This window comes from Saccostrea echinata, unplaced genomic scaffold, assembly GCF_033153115.1.
Source record: "Saccostrea echinata isolate AGI-Se365-2 ecotype Australia unplaced genomic scaffold, CSIRO_AGI_Sech_v1 ptg000012l, whole genome shotgun sequence".
In the NCBI taxonomy this organism is placed as follows: domain Eukaryota; kingdom Metazoa; phylum Mollusca; class Bivalvia; order Ostreida; family Ostreidae; genus Saccostrea; species Saccostrea echinata.
In genome coordinates, this window is record NW_026889761.1 from 2,248,376 (window position 1) to 2,270,697 (window position 22,322).

Consider the following 22,322-nt stretch of genomic DNA (forward strand, 5'->3'; position numbering starts at 1 on the left):
TACAGAGGTTGCATTGAAATTTCAAATTTGGCATATTGTCCTTCCAATTAAACTCAACATAAGTGTGTGAGTGTCAAAAAGATATCATTTTATAAAATTATTAAAATTTTATTAATATCATATCGAGTTAAAAAAGCAGTTTTAAATATTTTGACAGCAAACTTGCGACAATGTTAATTGGTATAAAATTTTCTAGAATGAAACAATAACAGGGGAAAAATGAATGTGATAGGTATAAAATGTTACTAAAAATTAAGTTATTTTCAGAATTGTTAAAGCTTATATTTATCATTATTTACAATACATAATAACAACAAAAACTGTTTCCTGAATTGTTAGAAGTGATACTTGTAAGTTGATAATAAAAGGACTCAACTAATATAAAACTTCTTCTAATGTATTCAAGTTAATACTTGAACATGTGTATGTATGTTTGTAATAAAATAGTAATATCACAACATGAACTATTTTATTAATCATAACATTGAATTTAATATTTGTATCTTATCATTATCACAGTCTGTTTTAATGCTTCATTTCTTTTCCAGTGTTCCCATACCGGGTAACTCCAACTAGACAGAGCAGACTTTGCGTACGCTCCGTTAAGGTTTGATTTGTGACACTCGTTGTACCACCAGGCTCCGTGCCATGTTGAAGCACAGTTACTACTACTCCAGTTGTCATTGTCCTGATCTTTAGTACTAAATTTCATTCCATTGTGCCAAGCCAAACTGTCACCTGAAACAGAGTAAGTTTACTGCTGATTAATTAAAAAAATAGTGTAACAGATTAACATCCACCTAGTTTAATTATGTACAATTTAAGGATGTTTTATGTAATATGACTTTCCCTTAACCTTAATTATTTTACTCATAAATACTATCATAATCTTTAATTCAATTTACTATAATAATAAATCAAACTGTCACATAAGGTATTGATAAATTCTACAATTAAATTTATTGCATATAAGAATAAGATCTGGAATAAACATCGATTGTGATATCATGTATCATTTCTTTGTTATTTTTTATTGTGTTCCATTATGTTTATTACATAAAAATGCAATTATATTTAAAGAAAAAGACATGTTTAAAGTCATTGAACATTCTCAGTACTTCAAAGTGCTCATAAAGGCTAAGGAAATAAAATATGAGTATTCATTATTTTTTCACATTTTTAGCTTTGAATGCGCCGATGTAACATACCTTTTTAAAAAATTTATAACATCTAACAAATCTTTTTGAAAACAACCTGTTTTCAGTCAAAAAATACACTTTCATACCAAAAGTATGTCATTTCATATTAATAACAGAGAAAATTCTAGCATGAAATAAGGTTTATTTTCAAATAAAGCAATTTATGTTAAAAGTCTTGTAACTTTACTTTTGTTGATTTCAGAATGTGTTTTATCTTTCTAGTATTTTTCTAAAATATTTATTTGTAAAGCTCGAATATAAAGCCCCCCTTTTTTCTAATTATGATCCGTTTTTATCCGGTTCCTAAATTTTATCAAAGCCCTTATCTGTCTCAGCCAATCAGATTGCTGCGCAATGCATCTATTTACATAATTCTTTGTTTACTCGGAGTGCTGCCACAGAAAGTTTGTCTGACGAAAAAGCAACCTCCACCTCCACTCCATCCCCCACATCTTTAAGTCAACAATTATGCATATTTCTCTGATGTTTTCATGCGTTTTTTATGCACCACTTTTGTTTCCAATAAAGTTTGATGTTGTATTATATCGCATTATCGCATCTGTGTGTTGTAACAATATTGTGGCTGGGAGACCACTGTTGTGTAATATTTTGGTGACTTGCATTTCTAGCCAAGAAACAGTTTATATGTCAACAAGCTTTCATTGATGCTGGTATGTCTCCCAGCCAAATTCTTTTGTAATTGTTTTTATGGATTACATTTTTCGTCATTTAAATAAATGACAAGTTTTTTACACTTAACATGTTTTCTGTTATAAATATTGGAAACAAACTGAGTTGCTATGTTGCCTTGGACTACCAGTAAGGTTTTAACATAAATACTATTGTCGAAAAAAATGCTTAATAATATAAAATTTTTGCATGTTTTGGGGTTAATACGATGATTTAGCCACCTGAGGAGTACAATATTCACCTAGTCTGAAGGGCAAGCTGAATATTGTACTTCAAAGGTGGCTAATTCATCGTGTTGACCGAATAAACAGCAATAATTGTTTTATTATATGATAGCAAATTCCAACAAGATTGTTTTTTGTTTTAATTGTAAGTTTTAACAAGACATTTCAACAAGAACACATTGTAACAGAAAAAATGGTACACTTAAAATGTTAAATTTCAGTTTCTTGTTTCAGGTCTATCACTGAACCCTTTTTAACACTTTCCCTTGAAGAGTACAGTGTAATTAATTATTATATTACATGAATTGTGAAAGACATGATTTTTTTTTTGTTACATTTTTAGATACTCCCTCTAGAAAACAGCCAATAAAATTTTGTGGTTCATATTTGGATATTTTACTAGAAAAGACATCATTGGTAACCAACCTAGATGATGAACTTGATGACCTAAACGTAAAAATCGTCAGCTTCCCTTACTTATATAGCAATATACCCTTATCACCTGTATATGGGGTTTTATGTCATTCGGTTGATTCGATACGAGAGACTATGCTCTACGTACGAACAATTCTTAAACGAGACAAGCTATTGACAAACAAGTTGATGACACAAGAATATCAACAGTCTCCTTTAAAGTTATCATTTTACAAGTTGTATGGTCGATACAATGACCTTGTCAGCAAATACAGTCTATCATTAAGTCAAATGCTGACTGAGGTTTTTCATAATAATTGTTAGGCCAATATTTACATACTGTATCGTCGACGGATTTTTCCGTTTTTTTCGATCAAGACAAGGAGCACACGGCTGGTGCGACCGGTCGGCAGGGGATGTTTACTCATCCATGCCACCTGATTCCACCTTTAATAGTTTTAGAGGTCCTTGTTTGCTTTGCTCTCGATTTGTATTGTTTGAATAGTCTTTTGAGCTTGAATACTGTTCGTTATCTCCATTTTTCATTACATATAGTGTACAATATTGTATTACTCATCATATATTATAAATTGAGCAAAGGGAACAGCAAGTAACAGCTATCCCTACAATTTATCGTGACATTTAGAAAAAAAAAAACAATTCGGCAACATTTTATCAGTATTATTCAACGTTAAATTTATAAAAGCTTTGCATCAACCACAGAATTGTGCATCTATACGTTGTCGTAAAAAATGTGCCGAAGTTAAATATTCCAGTAGACATTACATAATCGTATACAGTGTTTTTCCTAAAATAGCTTCATATGGTTTATAGCTTGGATGTTTTGCTTACTATGAACGATAAGGGCCAACTAACAACTAAACTGCATGACAAAAAAAAAAATGAGATGACCTCAACTTTTCCATCGTCAACATTCCTTATTTGTGTAGTAATTGTCCGCTTTCACCTGCATGTTGTGTTTACGTCTACTAATTTATTATTTACTCAAGACCATGCTCTCAGTACGATCATTTTAAAACAGGCAGGTAACTCACAGATGATTAAAGTAACAGGGTCTTCAACATCTTCATTTTAAGTCAGCATTTCGTAAATTCTATGCTCGTTGTAATGAATATAATGACTTTGTTAGAAAACGTTATCTATTATTGGATTGTTGTTTAGCTGACATGTTTGATACGATTGTCAGGCCTTTGTTTTTTAATACTAAATTTGACTAAAGAATGTTCCATCTACCTGATCAATACAAAGAGCTCGTGGAGGACGTAACCAGACAACAGGAGATGTATAATCCTCCTAGGCACCTGATCCCACCTCTGGAATTTCGGACAGTCCGTGTTTTATGCACTTTTTACAGATTTGTATTTTTTTATAGCTTTTTTTAGATAATCACTGTTTGTTATCTTCACCCTTTTCATTGTACTTATAATAGTATACTTGGAAATATATTCGAATTTCATCAAACTCGACCAGTTCTTCTCTACTCCGACATATTCCGTGTTTACTGAATCATAAATAATGCACAAATTAACCTTTAGGTATTTGTTTCGAATATATTTTTATTCATACACTGTTACATGAATCTTTTTTTCCAGTAAAGCTGATCAGCTTTGATCTGAATGATTTGCTAGAGTATGGTGTCTTTTTTACATAATTTTATCAAGTCGAACATACCTCACACTGAGATGTTTAATGTTTACTATTCTTTAAAGAAGATTTGAAAGCAACTTTTCTGGTCTTCACCGCTGGACACTTAATAAAATAAAGTGGATTGTAGCACTGCCCTAATTCGGTTCCATCGATCAGATACAGCGGTGCTGTATTGTATGACTTACTGTATCTGAGGACTCCCTAATAAGTCCTTGCACATGCGCTTAGCCTTAAAAAAGGATATATATCAGTGACCGTATAATGTAGGGCCGTGCATCTAGAATTCCATCAGCATAGAAAGCAAGTTTATTGATTTGCCTATATATCTGATTGGTCAACCGCGCTGTTCCTGCACTGCTAGGACAAAGATTTCGCAGAACGAGAGTTCAACCCCTGGTCGGGCGGGAGTTGGTATTGTTAAAAAGTGAATTTCTCTGTGCCTTCTTTACTTTTATTTTTTCCTGTTCAGCTATGTTAATTAAATATTCTAATGCAATTGTTTTGTAAAACACATTTTGATTGGTTAATACACTGAAGTTGAGGCAGTAACACGAGCATTAACGAGAATGAAAGCTTTTCATTGTGACGTCATAATAGAGCGACGCAAAAACACAATGCTCCATGACGTATTTTTTTTTTTATAACAAAACCGACAACAAAATAAGACGGGAACATCAAACAATCTCTATATATTTCACAAAATGCATTTATTGCATTAGAATGGGAATAACTATCTTTTATTTTGGTATTTGCGACCGTTAATGCTGATTTAACGGTCACAAACATCCGTTTTACGCGTCGCCGGTAAAACTCAGTTTGCGACCGTTAAGGACAGACGATACGTTCCTCAATAATATATAATTTTTTCTAAGATTTTGTCTTTGAAGTATTGCTACTTTAACATATTTACACGCAAAAAATTGAGGTACCTTACCAGGCATTTGTGTAAGATACCAGACGATGATGTTTCCTATAAAATCCTTTTGGAAAAAAACTTAATTAGCCAATAACACATATTTTTACTTTTTCAATTTTTCAAAAACAATTAGAAACCAGTTTAGAAATCAGAAGATAATTAAAATTCAGAATATTTTCCACACATTACGAAGATATACAAAACAGATATTTGAGGAACGTATCGTCTGACCTTAAATCAGCATTAACGATCGAAAATGTCAAATTAGAAGATGCCAAATTAGAAGGTAGTTATTCCCTAAGTAATTGTAAATAAAAATGTGCTTTTAAGTAATGTTAATTTCATCAGAATATGTATCAGAAACGATCTTTTAAATATCATAAAACTAATCCTGTATCTCTCTTCCATTCTCAGTGACATTGTAGTATAGAGCGGCGATGCGAGATTTCCATCGACATCTAAAGAAAGATTCCTTGACTTGACTAGATAATCGTATGGTCTAGTGCGCTGTTCCTGCACTGCAAGGAGACAGTTGAGAGTTTAAGGCATATGTAAAATGTATGACAGCGGGGCAACAGTATTTCCATAGAAGGGTGTGACTCGGGGAAGGTGGTAAGAAGTAAAAGGAAAAATACAAACCTGCAGTTCCATTGTACCCGGAAACCGTCAGTCGGTATTTATCAGCCTCGTTTCCGATATAAAATGTTGAATATTCAGCAAACGCTTTTTTCCCATTAAATCTCTGGAGATCTACTCTTAGTTCCTGGTCCTGATCTTTGGTTAAAGCATGGATGGCATCATTACCTTTGTGATAAATAAAAAAAAAAAAGATGATAAAAATCAAGATATTTGACTGATTATGTTTATTCATTTTACAATTGAATTATAATTAAATTTAAATTGACATCCTCAAAATCACTAATATTTAATTTTAAAAAAAAATGCTCCGTATTAAATAAAAGATACTGTTTGGGACTTAGGAAATGTTAATTCAAAAATTAAAATATATGAGCTTAAACTTCATAATTTTGCTAATATAAGCATGATTTAAGCTGTATCTTCAAGAAAAAAAAATGAATAAATAACAAAAAACGAATCATTTGTTCTAAATAATGCCCTATAATGTGAAAAAAAACGTAAAGATTTATAAGGGTCATGGCAAAAAGGAACTTGGAATTTAAAGAAAATCTACCTTTTCTTCATCTTTTTAATTGTTTTTTTTTTTTTTCCCATTTATAACCAAACTCTTTCAAAATATGTTCTCTAATCCATGCATCATTTTTTTTCGTTTTACATGTTTTTCAATAAAAATGGAACTCGTAAATATACTTACCTTGTAATTGGTCATTTGCAAAATTATTTTGTTAAAAAACATTCTGATTATACACACAAGTACTCTGAAGTTGACATTAAAAAGATGCTTGAGTTTCTGATTGACAAAATCTATGTGGTTTTTGGAGACCAGGTCTTCCAACAATCTATTGGAATTCCCATGGGTACCAATTGCCCCCCGTTATTAGCAACCTTTTTTTGTATTCATATGAAGCAGAATTTGTCCAAAATCTTGTACGTGAAAAGAATAAAACACTTGCCGTGGCCTTCAACTCGACATTTAGATATATCGACGATGTATTGTCAATTAACATTCTTCTGTCGATACGATATATCCTGGTGTGCTTGAGATAAAAGATACCACTGAGTCTGACACATCTGTTTCATATTTGGATATTTTACTTGAAAAAGACGTTAAGGGTAATCTAACAACCAAGCTTTATGATAAACGTGATGACTTTAACTTTCCAATCGTCAACTTCCCTTACTTATGCAGCAATATACTTTCATCACCTGCATACGGAGTATATATCTCTCAGTTGATTCGATATGCAAGAGCATGCTCTACGTATGTACAATTTCTAAAACGAGGTAAATTATTGACAAATAAGTTGATGAAACAAGAATATCAGCTCTCTCGTTTAAAGTCATCATTTCGTAAGTTCTATGGTCGATACAATGACCTTGTCAGCAAATACAATTTATGACTGAGTCAATTGCTGACTGACGTTTTTCATACTAATTGTTAGGCCATTATTTACACCCTGCATTGTCGACGGATTTGTCCGTTATTTCCTCATCATGACAAGGAGCACACGGCGGGTGTGACCGGTCGGCAGGGGAAGCTCACTCCTCCATGGCACCTGATCCCACCTCTGATGTTTAGAGGTTCGTGTTTGCTCTGCTCCTATTTTGTATTGGTTAATGGATTTTTGAGCTTGAATACTGTTTGTTATCTCCATATATTTCATTCTTAAGACGACAAAGATGGTTTCATAATGCGGCACATTTTGAAAATAATTTTTTCTTCCTTAAAATATGAGTAAAATATTATGTTATTTGTTAAATACCTCTTTAGGTTTAATTTATTTAGATTTTGCTGATTTTTTTTTTTCATCTATCAACATATCAAAGAAATCCAGTGAATGCAGGAAATCTTTTAAGGTTTGTATTGATATGCATAATTGATAATAGACAGCTCATTTTGTTGTTATTCAATATACAGATTTATAGCACCTTTCTATAAAAATGAAAGATGAATCTTGCTTGAAAGGCAATTATAGTATATATTAAGTTATACTATCACACAATGGGAAAGTCTGATCAGTGTAACCGTAATTATTCTAGAGATATTAGATTTTTTTTCATTTTAATCACCGAGCATGTATCTCTGCTGGTGGACAGTGTCCCCGAGGACACTTGTCACTCGGTATATATTCTACTATGAATATTGAAAAAAATTAATGTTTCCACACAGGCTACCACGGCGTCAAGTATAAAAAGGCATCAATCTGTAGAGTCTATAAGGGACACAGGCTCTAATGGTTGACGCTCCCCGGATTCTCCTCGGGGATATTAACAATTTATCCTTTATACAGTCAGTAGATAATCAATTTGGTATAAAACAATTCTAACCAGTCTGGTATAGAACAAATCTAACCTTTAGATTAACCTGCAGCTCTCTGCAGATTAACCTGCAGAGAACCTGCAGCTCTCCACCGGCAAGTGGTGGCGTCTCCATATGAGTGAAAAATTCTCGAGAGGGACGTTAAACAACAAACAAACAAAAAACAAAAACTTAAAAACCGAGGCCCCGTGTCACGGTAGGCGTTGGCACGATAAAGAACCCTCACTGCTCAATTGTCCTGGGTGCCGAGTAAAGGTCTATATTTGAAGCCTTACAATCAACCAAACATATATCAATCTTATGGAAAGAGTTTCTATACTAAATTTACTGAAAAATTGACTTGTAAAACTTCCAACATTGTCTATGCAGTTGAATGTACTGTATGCGGACTCATTAATATTGGTGAAACAAAGGGTTCACTTAAAGAATGTCGGGGCATTGGCTCGAAATAAACAATGTGGGGCAATTAACATCTTTATAAACATTTCAATTCACCTGACTACTCTATTCTTTCTATGAGGGTTAGAATTTTGGAAAGAATATATCATCCAACTAATAGTCCAATATTAAGTACTCCAGGCCATAGACAACGAGAAGAATACTGAATCAGAAAACTAGGCACGGCCTTTCTGTATAGTTGCAATGACCACATAAATAAATAATGTAGGGAATCTTTCAAGGGCACAATGTGCCAACGTAAATGTAATAGAACTTTTTCACAATATACCTAGATAAGCGTAGTCATGGGCATAGATCATACAATAAACCAATTATACATGATGTCTCTTTTGATTCACTTTCACCTTACGTCAATAAACAATAAGGTCCTCATCACATTCGCACTAAACTGTCTTCAGTTTCCTTGACATATTTGAATTGGCTCTTTGAAGAAGCTTAAGCAAGTCCATACTTATTCTTCAACTGCAGAACACAAGCTAATGTCTGTGATTATGGATGTTCCCCAACACATAAATTCCTAAACTTCCTTAAAATCTTTACACAAAAAAGATATATTGCAGGGTCCAGCAAATTTTCTACCAAGCCCCTTTTTCTTTTCCTAACCAAAATACTGCAGTTAAGGGGAAACTTCAGACGTACTTTGCTAAAACATACTCTAGAAGTGGTGAAAATCAGATGTGGATCCTCAAAAACTCAAAAGAACTTTTAGAAAATCTGAAATCACAATTTTTTTCAAAAGTCTACAACATCAAAACGTACGACTTTTCTACACTTTATACCACCATTCCTCACGACGAATTAAAAACTAGGCTTTTTGATATCATAGACAACTTCTTCAACATCATTGGGACTCGTGAATTTTCACATCTTGTGTTTGTACATCAACAAAATTCCTCCGTTAAAAGCCACTCTAATTCTACACACAAGTACTCTTAAGTTGATATTAAAGAGATGCTGGAATTGCTCACTGACAATATTTATGTCGTCATCGGTGACCTAATCTCCCAACATACTTGGAATACGGATGAGAACTAATTGTGCTCCTTTATTCAAAAGCTTCAACATGAGAAGAAAACACTTGTCGTGGTCTTCAACTCGACAGATGAATCAACGACGTTTTATCAAATAACAATAGTTATTTCCATTTATATGTCGACTCGATTTATCCAAGTGAACTTGAAGTAAAAGAAACCACAGAGTCTGCCACATCTTCTTCATAGTTGGATGTTTTACTGATTTTAGAAGACAAAGACCAAGTAAACTCTAAATTATATGAAAAAGGAGATGACTCCAGCTTATTCATCGTCGACTTTCCTTATTTATGTAGTAGTATTCTGCTATCACCTGCATATGGTGTTTATGTCTCCAAACGTATTTGCTTCTAAAGAACATAGTCTAAGAACGGTTAGTTTTTAAACTGAGGCAGACTACTCATACATAAATTGATGTTACAGGGATTTCAACAACCTCGTTTAAAGTCAGCATGCCGTAAATTCTATGTTCGTTATAATGACCTTAAAAGCAAATATAACCTATCAATGGGTCGTATTCTAGCTTGATTTGTTTCCTAGAAATCGTGAGACATTTGTTTTTATACTAAATTTGACTAGGGAATGTTCCGTCTACTCGATCAATACATAGCGCTCATGGCCGATGTGACCGGTAAACAGGTGATGCCCACTCCTAAAAGGCACCAGGGGTCCGTGTTTATGGCCTATTCACAGATTTGTATTGTTTGAAGTTTTTATGAGATCGATCACTGTTCGTTATCTTCACCCTTTTTCATATTTGTGATATTAATCAAAAGCAGCGTGTCAAAGATATATGACGTAATATTTATATTTTCATTAAACTATATAGGTTTTTGGGAGGGAAAAAACGTAGACATTGTATTGTAACTAAATTTTATGCTTTGTTTTAAGGAGGTTGGATCCTGACATTAAAAGTAATGAGAATTTTTTATCAAGTATATTTTTAGAATTTATACACATAGCTTAATTAAAAATCAAAACAAAAAACTGGGGTCAATGCGCTTCTTTTGGCGCTACAGAGCATATAGTTTGACCTTTTTGCACTGTAAAAACGTCTTACACATAAATCAACTTTTTAAGTTTTTCCTCTGATATTTTTTATTCAAATAAGTTATGGGAACAAACACAGTTTTATTTCATCTTGAATAGACACATCAAAATTTTTGACAACGAAAATTTTTTTAAATTACTCCGCACATTCAATTATTTGACCTTTTTGCACTCAAAAAATTTCATTTTGCTAGCATTACAAATTTAACAAGCAAAAAACTCATTTAAAAGTAATGACATTTTACTGAATTTAAGAAGAATGGTTAAAAGTATCTTGTATATTCAGAAAAGAAAGTTAAAAGTGGGGGTCTGTGATGTTAATTTTTAGATATTACTAAAATAGTGCTAATTTTGAGCTTAAATTAGGGCTATTTTTTTTCTCTTGATTTTCACAATATATTTGATTTACTTATCAAATATGATGATTGAATTCATGACAGTTTATTAAATATATAATTTAGGACCAGTATAAAACAGTTCACTGCACAAAATAACTCTGTGTGCAGACTGGATGTAAAAATAGGAATCCAAACTTAACATACTTTGAATACTTCGAAAGAGAAAAAATGATCATTTTCTTCTAAAAAACCTTCCGCCACAAAATATAGTTCCTCACTTACTGCTTTTGGTATGGAATTTAATCATGGAGTTTTAACTGAATATAGTTTATTTGGCATTGTAGAATCCAAATTTATTGTAAGAATTAAAGCATTACTCAGATTTTTTTAAATATAGGTTAAAATAAAAATCTGCTCAAAAGCTCAGGAGCGAACCTCGTTAAGCTAGATACAAATTTCGTGCGCTATTACATTGCTTATATGAATGATTGATTGTATGCTGTTTTACGTCCCATTCGAGAATTTTTCACTCATATAGAGATGTCACCATATACCGGTGAAGGACTTCAAATTTTGACCTTTACTCGGCACTCAGGGCCATTGAGCAGTGAGGGATCTTTATCGTGCCAACGTCTGCCGTGACACTGGGCCTCGGTTTTTAAGGTCTCATCCGAAAGACCACTATTGTATTGGGCTAATTACTAAGATTACTGATTAAATTACTGGTAAAATCTAATTTTACTAAATCAAACATATTACAGTAATGCTAATGTAAAGATACCTCATTCAAGTTTCTGAGAAAATCAACAGATAATTACGGAACAGGCCTAAGAGAAAAATCGGTATGTCTGATATAAACAATTTAAAATATCCTAATGAAATATGTATTTGGAAAAAAATTACTTTAGTCTGCATATTCCAGGTTATTAAAAGTAAAAAGTAAAAAATAATTTGTTTTATCAAAAATAAACATGTAACTCTGATCCTCGGAATTTGCATTTGAATTTATTTGCAAAAACAGGGCCTACAATTCATAAAAATTCTGAAATTCATCCAGATGAAACTGTACGATCTTATTGGTATTTTTTTTTTTTTTAAAGAAGATTTAAAGAATTTATGTTCTTAAATTCAAGTATCACTAATAGTAATTTTCAGATTAAATCCACAATTTAGTTTAATATGGCACTAATGAGTACAAAAATAAACAATCAATACCTCAAAAGCTTGCTTTGTGTAGAAATGATATATATCAACATGCATACTAACCACTTTACAATTATTGCTTAAAGGACAAAGTTTCCTTACAAAGTTTTTATTCTTACCAATCCAGTAGTTTTTCTTTGGATGGCCAAAACCATGTTTATATTCTTCCCACGTCCGATAGAAATCAGTTGAGCCGTCTATTCTCTTTTGTAAAACCTAATAATGATTAAATTTAATGAAAATGGTAGAAATCAATTAATCTTTGATAGGATGTAAGAAATATTTGCTGGTTTTAATTATTGCAACAAATATTCCCTAAGAATGATTAAAACCGTAGAAACCAGTTGTTCTGTAAAATGAATATTAAGAATTACTTTCGCATCCATAACTAATTGCTGACTATGAATGCGACAAACTTGAATACATTAAACATTCATGAATAAAACACTAAATACAAGTAATGTTTTTGTTTGTCTGTTTATTTTCACTCATATGGAGACGCCACCACTTGGTTTAAACCTATCCTCGACACACAGGGCCATTGAACAGTGAGAAATCTTTTTCGTGCCAAGACCTATATCCACTGCGACACAGGACCTCAGTTTATTCGGTCTCATCCAAAGCACCGGTCTCCACGTCCCACCGTGGATTCGAACCAGCAACGTAAGGATCAGCTACTTACTCCGCGACTTCAAAAGACGCTCTAACCATTGCGCCATGCGGGCGACACAAGTAATGTTAAGAAAGTATTAAAGTGTGCGAAGGGCCGCTATGCAGATGCATAAATAAAGTAGTATAAGCACTAGTGTTAGACGGTTATATGTGAAGATTACGAAAATATCTTGTCAACATAAAGAATTAGAAGGAGGGCAAAAACATGGAGCCCTGAAAATAACAGAAGCGGGTTCAGGAGTATGCAGTCCCTGATGTGGATGAGTGTGGGAAAAATGCCATCTGTAGAAGAAACCCGCACTGAATATATGTAAGTAATCTCGTCAAATCTCAATAAATTTACAATTCATACAGGGTGTTTCAGAAAACATGCAACCATTTGCATTCCCCACTTTATTGATATGCAAACAGAAATATATAAAAATTTTATTTGATATTATAGTAAATAGGCTCAAGATTTTATTGTTAACAAAAATTTCGGAAATAATTATCATTTAAATGAATTATGACATCATATTTGACATCATTGAAAAACAGGTCATTTCATTTTGAATGTGGAATTTACTAATTATAAAGAGCAATCATCAGAAGTCATCAAAGCATGTTGCTAATTCCTGTGATTACTTTAGGGCAATATACAAGTAGATAGGTATTAAGAATGCAAAGAACTTAATAAAAAGTTGAAGTTGCATGTACAAAATTGTTAAAAATTTTGAATATAATGGAACGTAAATGATAAAAGAAAAGGAAAAATTGAAAGAACGAAAACAATAAAAGACATGAAAACATTGAGAATGTTAGAGACGTTGATTCAGGGATTCGCATGAAATCCTTAAGTAAAAAACTGACCTTGTAAACGAATGCGACTCAAAAATGAGAAGTCAAGTGTTTATCGGATGATGAAATATGATTTGAATCTTACACATTAGACTGGTTGAAACAAATATTTGGAGAACTATTCTTCTCTTCCAAATCCCAAAATTATTTGGCCTCCACATTCACCTAACTTAACCCGCCAAGACTTTTATCTTTTGGGGCATTTAAAGGTCACAGTTTATAAAATGCACCCTATCACAACACATGAACTCAAAATAGTAAAAGAAAAAAAATGAGTTAAGATTCATAACAAAGAAATTTTGTGTACTAGTTATGATTATGAAAAATTTCTTGCATCAATTACATTTACTCATTTGGCGTAAATGATGTCATTTAGAACATATTTTGTAACTAGGTGAAATTTTAAAGCTTCCCTTTATTCTTTCGTAACTCATTATCTATTTGCCGGAATAATTTCATTCTTACAAGAATAAATTTTGAAATTGTGCCTTTTGATTTCATATGTTGGTGAATGGTATTGGATGAAACATGAATAAAGTATAGTCAATCCAAATGGTTTCATGTTTTCTGAAACACCCTGCATATCAAACAGGTTAGTTGAGTGTTGTAAAATTAGACCAACTGGAGAAAATCACAAAAATGTAAAGATGAAAATATGACCCGTCAACACACTTAATGTGGGATCTGTTGCATAAGATAAGCAGGGATACTCTATCTGCATGTAAATGCTGTTGCCGCTGTAATAACCTGGTAAGCAGAATAATTTGTAGTCAAAATATCGTAAGAACAATGGCTTCATAAATGGTCTACAATTTGTAAGAAGCATGCAAAGAAATAGAATTTCCTTTATGCTGAATGTTAACGAGCCTGTTGAAAAATCTCTAAAATTAATGTACTTGTATATTGCCTAGTTCTTTCTAAGAATTGGTCGTATTCATTACCTGTTCATGTGAACAGAATCATAGACTCTTAATGAAAGTGATACGGGATACATTTACAGGGACATACCTCGTTTGTTCACACATTTTGATAAAATGGTCGTAATAATCATCTACAGTCTGGAGTGCAGTATATTATAATGTCTTTTTTTACATTTAGATACGTCGGAGGTCCTGCTATTTTTTTTTTTTTTTTTTTTTTTTTTTTTTTTTTTGTGAGTGTGAGCTCGAGGTTCTAGTTTCTATAGTGATAGGGAATTCCATTCATTAATTTTATTTGGAACAAATGATGATTTATAAGTTTGCCGTCTACATACGGGTATTTTATAGTTTTGAGAGTATCTTGCTGTAAAAGTGGAAGCTTTGCATCGTATGTAAGGTATAATATCACAAAGATCATCAGAAACTAAATTATTATAAATCTTAAACATGTATTTAATCTGTGTAGCTTGTGTCTATCACTAAGCAACATCCAGCCAGATTCGAAGTTCAAAGAATCTCTAGGTGCTAATAAAGTCAGACCAGCAACAATACTGAATGCTTGTTGTTGTAATTTCTCTAATTTTTCAGAATCTGTGACTGAACCGCCATTGAAGCAAATTCAAGTTTGGGGGGGGGGGGGGTAAAATGACGTATACACAAGTGAACGACTTTTTAAATTAATTTTGAATTTAATTTTTATCAATAATTTATTATGCATTTGACAGCAAGATTTGATTTTGAGATGACCAACTTCAATTTTATGAAAACGTTACTACTAAATGTTTGCAGGTTTGACCATATTATGATTGGTTATCTTGAAGAAAAAGCTTAAGAGGTACTCATTTTTTAAGTCTCGTTTTAAATCAACATTTTGCAATTCTATAGTCGTTTCTTTGATTTTGTCAGCATTTAAAATATATCATTAAGTCGAATGCTGACGTTGGATTTTGAGCTTGGTTATTGTTTGTTATCCCCATATTTCATTATAATTGTGCTTAGGCTTTTATACTACCTTAAGGGTAAAAAACATATTATTTTGTGGTGATTTGCTCGTGATTGCCCAAACCCCCTTGTCTTTATTTTATATGTAGTTCTTTTTGAAAGCATATAAAAGTATTATTGTGAAATATGGGTTTTTAACTTATTTTTCGTTCTCATATTTCTTTCATTTTCTTTTCAATATATGTTGATTTATAGGTACAAATTATCAGAAAGTGTAATATTTTATAAGAAGTAACCATAAAAGGTATTTGTTATACAACCAAAACATTGCAACACAACTCCTATTTCTAATCAAAGCATTCATGTATTTTTATCATTGCATTGTCATATGACTATGAAAATCGCCTGTGTGGCGCAGTGGTAAGAGCGTCTGCACTAGAGTCGTGGAGTAAGGAGATGATCCTTACGTCGCGGGTTCGAATCCCACCGCAGGACATGAAGACCGGTCCTTAGGATGAAAAAGATCACTCACTGCTCAATGGCCCTGCGTGCCGAGTATAGGTCAAAATTTGTAGCCCTCCACCGGCAAGTGGTGGCGTCTCCATATGAGTGAAAAATTCTCAAGAGGGACGTTACGCAACAAACAATCAATCAATCAATCAATCATATGACATACTCACCGTCCATCCGCCTCCGTCTGTAGTCATGTCACAATAAACGGAAGTGATCTTAGAGTCGACGACAATATCATAAACGTCATCTTTTCCTTTCAGGCTGGGATTCCTTTTTAGTCTATCATAGCAATACCTTGGGAACAGTCTTGAATCAACTGGAAAAATATACACTTTATGATTTGAAATTTTTGAACACCAAACAAAATTATAAGATTGGAATGAAATAGAATGATATCATTGAGGCAGGCTATAACGCACTGTTTATTTGTTTTATAGATCTTTTCGGGGGAAATGCGTTAATATCTCTAATTATGTATGAAATTACAATACTAATTTTTAGTACGCGTACTTTTTCCTTGTTATTTTCACAGGAATGTAAAATTAATTTCAGTCTTCCATACTCGTGTAAAATGAAATGATTTTAAATATTTTTCACTTGTTTGTTACTGTATATCAGTATAATAATCTAGCATATTAAAATTTTGAAAAAAATGCTCAGCTGTGATCAATGAAATGCAATTTGACATTATTTCGTTGTGATTGTTTTTGATTGCATGTTATTTAACGCCACATACAAGTTCTTCTTATTCATATAAATCGCGTCTGCTTTATGTATAATACCATGAAGATCGCTTAGTACCGTAGGTGCGAGGATTCCAATATTACCCCCAACGCCTACTGTGACACGGGTTTTAAGGTCTCAGTTTTTTTTTCTTACGCCGGTTGCTTGGCAAACGAACAGTCAGTACTGTTTTTAATTCTTTGATTTTCCGCGGCACCGGGAACTAGAATAAAACCAAGACATCCAAGGCACTACCTATAGACTACTTCAATCCCTAAATGGTTTTCTATGTGAATGTTTTAATGTCTGAATGAGCCAAATAAACAAGTTTGAAATTCACTAAATGAGTTTGAAGAAGACATAATGAAATGTATGGAGATAACGAACGGTATTCAAGCTCAAACGTCCATTAAAAAATTTCAAATTTTGGAGCAGAGCAAACTCGGATCAGGTGCCATGGAGGAATGAGCATCCCTTGCCGTGTGCTCCTTGTCATGAGCAGGAAATAACGGAAAAATCCGTTGACAATTTAGGGTGTAAATAATGCCCTAACAATTAATATGAAAAACGTCAATCTGCAATTGACTTAATGATAAATTGTATTTGCTGACAAGGTCATTGTATCGGCTATAAAACTTACGAAATTACGACTTTAAATGAGACTGCTGATATTCTTGTGTCATCAACTTTTTTGTCAATAACCTACCTCGTTTCAGAAATTGTTCATACGTAAAGCATGTTCTTGCCTATTGAATCAACTGAGAGATATAAACCACGTATGCGGGTGATGAATGTATATTGACGTCTTTTTTTAGTAAAATATTTAATTATGAAACAGATGTGTCAGACTCTTTGGTATCTTTTATTTTAAGCTCTCCGGGATATATCGTATCGACATAAGAATGGAAATAGCCATTGTTAATTGACAATACGTCGTCTATATATTGAGAGGTCGAGTTGAAGGCCACAGCAAGTATTTTCTTCTTTTCACGTATAAGATTGTGAACAAATTCTGCTTCATATGAATACAAAAATAGATCTGCTAATAACGAGTCGCAAATGGTACCCATGGGAATTCCAATAGATTGTTGGAAGACCTGGTCTCCCAAAACCACATAGATATTTTCAATTAGAAACTCAAGTATCTTTTTAATATCAACTTCAGAGTACTTGTGTGTACACAATCAGAATGTTTTTTAAACAAATTAATTTTGCAGTGTGATCAATCACAAGGTAAAAAAAAATCTTCAAACAATATAAATCTGTGAAAGAGCATAACACACGGACCCCCTCCCCGAAATTCTTAAGGTGGGATCAGGTGCCTAGAAGGACCAAAATTCTCCTATAAACCGTGGAATTGACTAAGATTTTGATAAAGAGGAAAATATCCACAGCTATTTTATGAAATATATGGAGATAACGAACAGTATTCAAGCTCAAAAGTTTGATTTGATTTGATTACAAATAAAATAAGATTACAATAACTTTTGACTTACCTCTCGATATTTTATCCGATAATTGTAATATTGATTGATTAACATTCTCACGAATATTGTTCATGGTTTTATTGATGGAGACTGAAATTCTTTTGAATATGTCCTCCAACATATTGTACTGAGTTTTATTCATTCGATTTAGTTGATCAGCTAACGATTTCTTTTCTTCAGAAAAGGTGTTGTTTTTGTTTCTGAGCTCTTGTAGCTCATTTCTTAGCAATCTGTCATTTTGTGAATTTTCTGCTACTGCTGTCTTCGTTTCTTGAATTTCTTCTTTTAATCCAGTCTGGCTGTTGTTCACAAAAGTTATTATTTTATGATTAATCTCAAGTCTGGATTTCGTGTCCATGTTTTCGTTTGTTAATGCCTGATTTTTCTTTTGCAGATCCAGGGTTTGGCGTTTTAAGAAACTTATTTCTGATTCTTTTAAATTTTGAATCATTTTTTCAGTGCGATTTTTGTTTTCACCCAGTGTCTCATTCAATATCTTTAATTCCTCTTGTAATTTCAAATTTTCTTTTCTTATTCTTTGGTGCCGATCTTCTGATTCCTGCAATTCTTTTATTACATCGTTAAGTCTTTTATTCATGTTTTGAGTGCTGTTTTTGTTGTCAATGACATCCATAACCAGATTCTGAATTTTCTGTACCATGGAGAATCGAACTAAGCTTTCTTGATTCAGAATATCCCATAAAACATTGGAAATTCTTCCAGACGTAGTATCAGGTAACAACTTGTCCATCAAAGATTTGTCCGTAAAAGACTGGGCACCAAGTATCTCATTTGAAGAGAAAAAATACACAGCTACACATAGTAAACACTGCATTATTTAAAGGATATGTCAGAATAGTATAGATTGTAAATGATACGATGAGTTTAAAATGACCCTTTATATATAACAGCAAATTATATGCAAAAATGAAAATCTTGAAGAGGAAAACAACTGTTTCTAGTTTAATTATGACGCAAAGAGCCTCTTTGCGATCTATTGAAATCGGTGAACACAAACAAAGAACAAAGAATTCGGGGACAAAAAAGTAAACCTTGAGTAATTTCTGGTGTTGACTTGGTAAAATGTGAAAAAATTATATTACGTGTGCTCATATTCTTTGCGAGGTAAAATGTTTGCGAAAGTTACTTTTAAGCAATTTCAATTCAAAATCAATTTGATTGATTGGTTGTATGTTTTTTATGTCTCGTTCGAGAATTTTTCACTCATACAGAGACGTCACTATATACCGGTGAAGGGCTTCGAATTTAGACCTTTACTAAGCACTCGGGGCCATTGAGCCGTGAAGAATCTTTATCTTGGTAACGCTTGCCTGCCACGTGGCCTTGGTTTTTAATGACTCACCCATAACTTTAACTTCAGAGTGAGTTCCTTGCGTTTGGCGAAGGAGCAGTTGCTACCTATTTTTATCGATTTAGGCCAGTTTTGCGGCTTAGGTTTTAACCCACGACATTCCGATCAGGGAGGGAGTGCTCTACCGATGAGCGACCGTGAAGGTCAACATCAATTTTAAGAAATGCAGAGAGACGACTCTAAATAGTCTTTTTCATCTACAACTTAAAATCAATTGAATGAAAAAAAAACTTTACCATTCCAAAATGACAGGCTTTCACAGATATATTGAACACACGTTGTCACATGACTGGTAAAGTCTCTATTATTGAATCCATTAATATATAATTTTTACATCAGCAAGAATATCGAATTAAGCAAGTAATATGGATATCTTTTATGATAATAATTTTAGACAAAATAATATTTAATAGAAATAAAAAAAATTACCGCAATCAATTTAAAACGTATATACATGTACATTCATTGTTTATAAATAAAGAAAAGATATGCATATAACAGGGAAAATCATGGTTTAGGAATCATAATTTTATTTTAAAAAAAACAGCAAAACGTCAATTCTTTCCTTAAGAATATGTATATGTCTAGTTTAGCTAACCGTCTGATCGACTTAACCACAAGGCAAATTTATTTCACAGATTTAAAACGGAAACCTTAAACCATAATAGGAAACCTATCAAATATATCACCAGAAATCAAGACAATTATCGCCTAGAATGACAATTTGCTAACAAGGATAAGTAAATGTTGATTAATTTCATGATTTAGTTTTGTTCACTTTCGAATGACAAATTTCTTTACAAATGATGCTTGGATACACTTTTTTCGTTACGATATGGAGATAAAAATAAAATAGAAATCTCAAAATAATCCATTTTACATTTTAAATCACAAATTGAATCACGTACATTCGGACTGGCTTAATTAAAAAGACGGTTTATAGGTGCTCGAAGAATGATTATAGATCGTCTTTGTCGCCTAACGGGTTATTCATGTTAGATTAAAGATGGATTTTAGGTGCTTAAAGGTGAATTTTTGGAAGTCTTTTGTCACCTTTAAGCCACCTTTAAGCAAGACTTATAACTGCTTAATGACCAAACTCTTTTAAGCTGCCTCTAATCTTTACAGGCCGACATTATTTATCGGATGGTAAATTTTAGGTGAGGATTTTGACTTTTAAAGATATGAATGCCTCGAGTTTTAGTAGTCTACCTTCTGTCGTGTTCTCTACCAATACCTTTACTCAGGAAGTTATAAATTATACAGTAAACATTCATACAGTATTTGAACTTTAACTTTGTTGAATTGATTAATTTTGATTAAAAAGAGGAACATATTGGAAATGAATTTATTCTATTTTTTTGAAATTCAATTTAAGATAATGATTTGTGTTTGTATTAGTTTCATCTTTTTTATGAAGAAGATGGAAGATTTCGCCATGAAATTTAATTAAAATAATTTGACATGACTAGGAGACTTCATTCATTGGACAATTATATATTACAACTTTATTCAGAATATATCTTTGGGCAATACAACCCATCAGTTTACAAAAATAGCATATAATACTAAAATATATTACAAAATTTAAGACTCACAACAAGCCTAAATTTGGGGGGGGTGGGGGGTGGGGTGAAACCCCTGGTCAAGTGTTCCCTCAGTCCCACAATTCCACTCATTTATAGTATACAATATTATAATATATTGAATAAAGTAGTACAATACATAATTCAAAGTTATAATACAATATATAGCAATGCTGTTTTCATGTACAGACATCTGACGGATTCCATGTGTACAGTGAAGCATAAAACGCAGTTGCTTGAATCATGTAGGTTAATATGAAGAAGAATCAAAACAAATTCTTCTTAAATTCTTCATCTGTTAACAATTTGTAATTTACGTAAGCTTCATTTTTTCTTCACTACATATAGAATTCGGTTAACATACAATCAGCTCTAATCATTGTTGTCATTGTCGATAATGAGAATCGGAGTCCTTGGAACAGAATTCCAATTTCTCAAAATAAGAATATCTGCCAGTTCCTAAGATATGAATCTAGGTTGGAGATTTTTTCAGACTAGTTTCACAATAAACATTATATTTTCTGAACTATTGAACAAAAAAAATTTGATTATAGATTCCTTAAATTGAATTTTATTTAAGGAACATAAACTTGTAATGGCATTATTTTATATTTACAAAGAAATTAATAGATTTCCTTGAAATGAATTATGGAGATAACAAAATCTTTCTGCATTCTTGTTATTGGAAATTTCTTAAAGACAGAAATATATTTATTGACGTCATAGTTTATATGTAAACAATCTTCTGCAAACCAAGTTGTCTGTATGACATATTTTAATATATATCTATAGAAAGCACAAAGAAATTCACCTTTTTAATAGAATACCCACTTCCGCCGAAACCCGGGGTTGAACTCTCGACCTCGACCTACGGAATCTGTCTCCCAGCAGTACAGGAACAGCGTGCTAGACCACTCGGCCATCTAGGAAAGTCATAAAACTTGCTTTCGATGCCGATGGAATTCTTGCGGTACTGTCCTACACTACATGTTGAGAATGAAAGTGAGATACAGTTATTTGGACATTAATTTTATTAGAGGATCGATACCGATACATATTGTAATGAATTAAGTTTATTTAAATATATATATATAATACGTTTTCTACAAGTGTACAGTT

The 22,322-nt window shown here is 32.6% G+C and overlaps 1 protein-coding gene across 1 annotated transcript; it reads right to left on the bottom strand.

The window, feature by feature from the left end:
- Window positions 1-443: 443 nt before the first annotated feature.
- On the bottom strand, window positions 444-18,993 carry LOC133185186 (fibrinogen-like protein A). Its single transcript, XM_061320276.1, has 5 exons — window positions 18,255-18,993; window positions 16,203-16,351; window positions 12,271-12,367; window positions 5,751-5,915; window positions 444-738 (listed from the first exon to the last, which is right to left on the bottom strand). The coding sequence occupies exons 1-5, from the start codon at window positions 18,904-18,906 to the stop codon at window positions 491-493; spliced, it is 1,311 nt and encodes a 436-aa protein (XP_061176260.1). The 5' UTR covers window positions 18,907-18,993; the 3' UTR covers window positions 444-490.
- Between the last annotated feature and the right edge of the window lie 3,329 nt (window positions 18,994-22,322).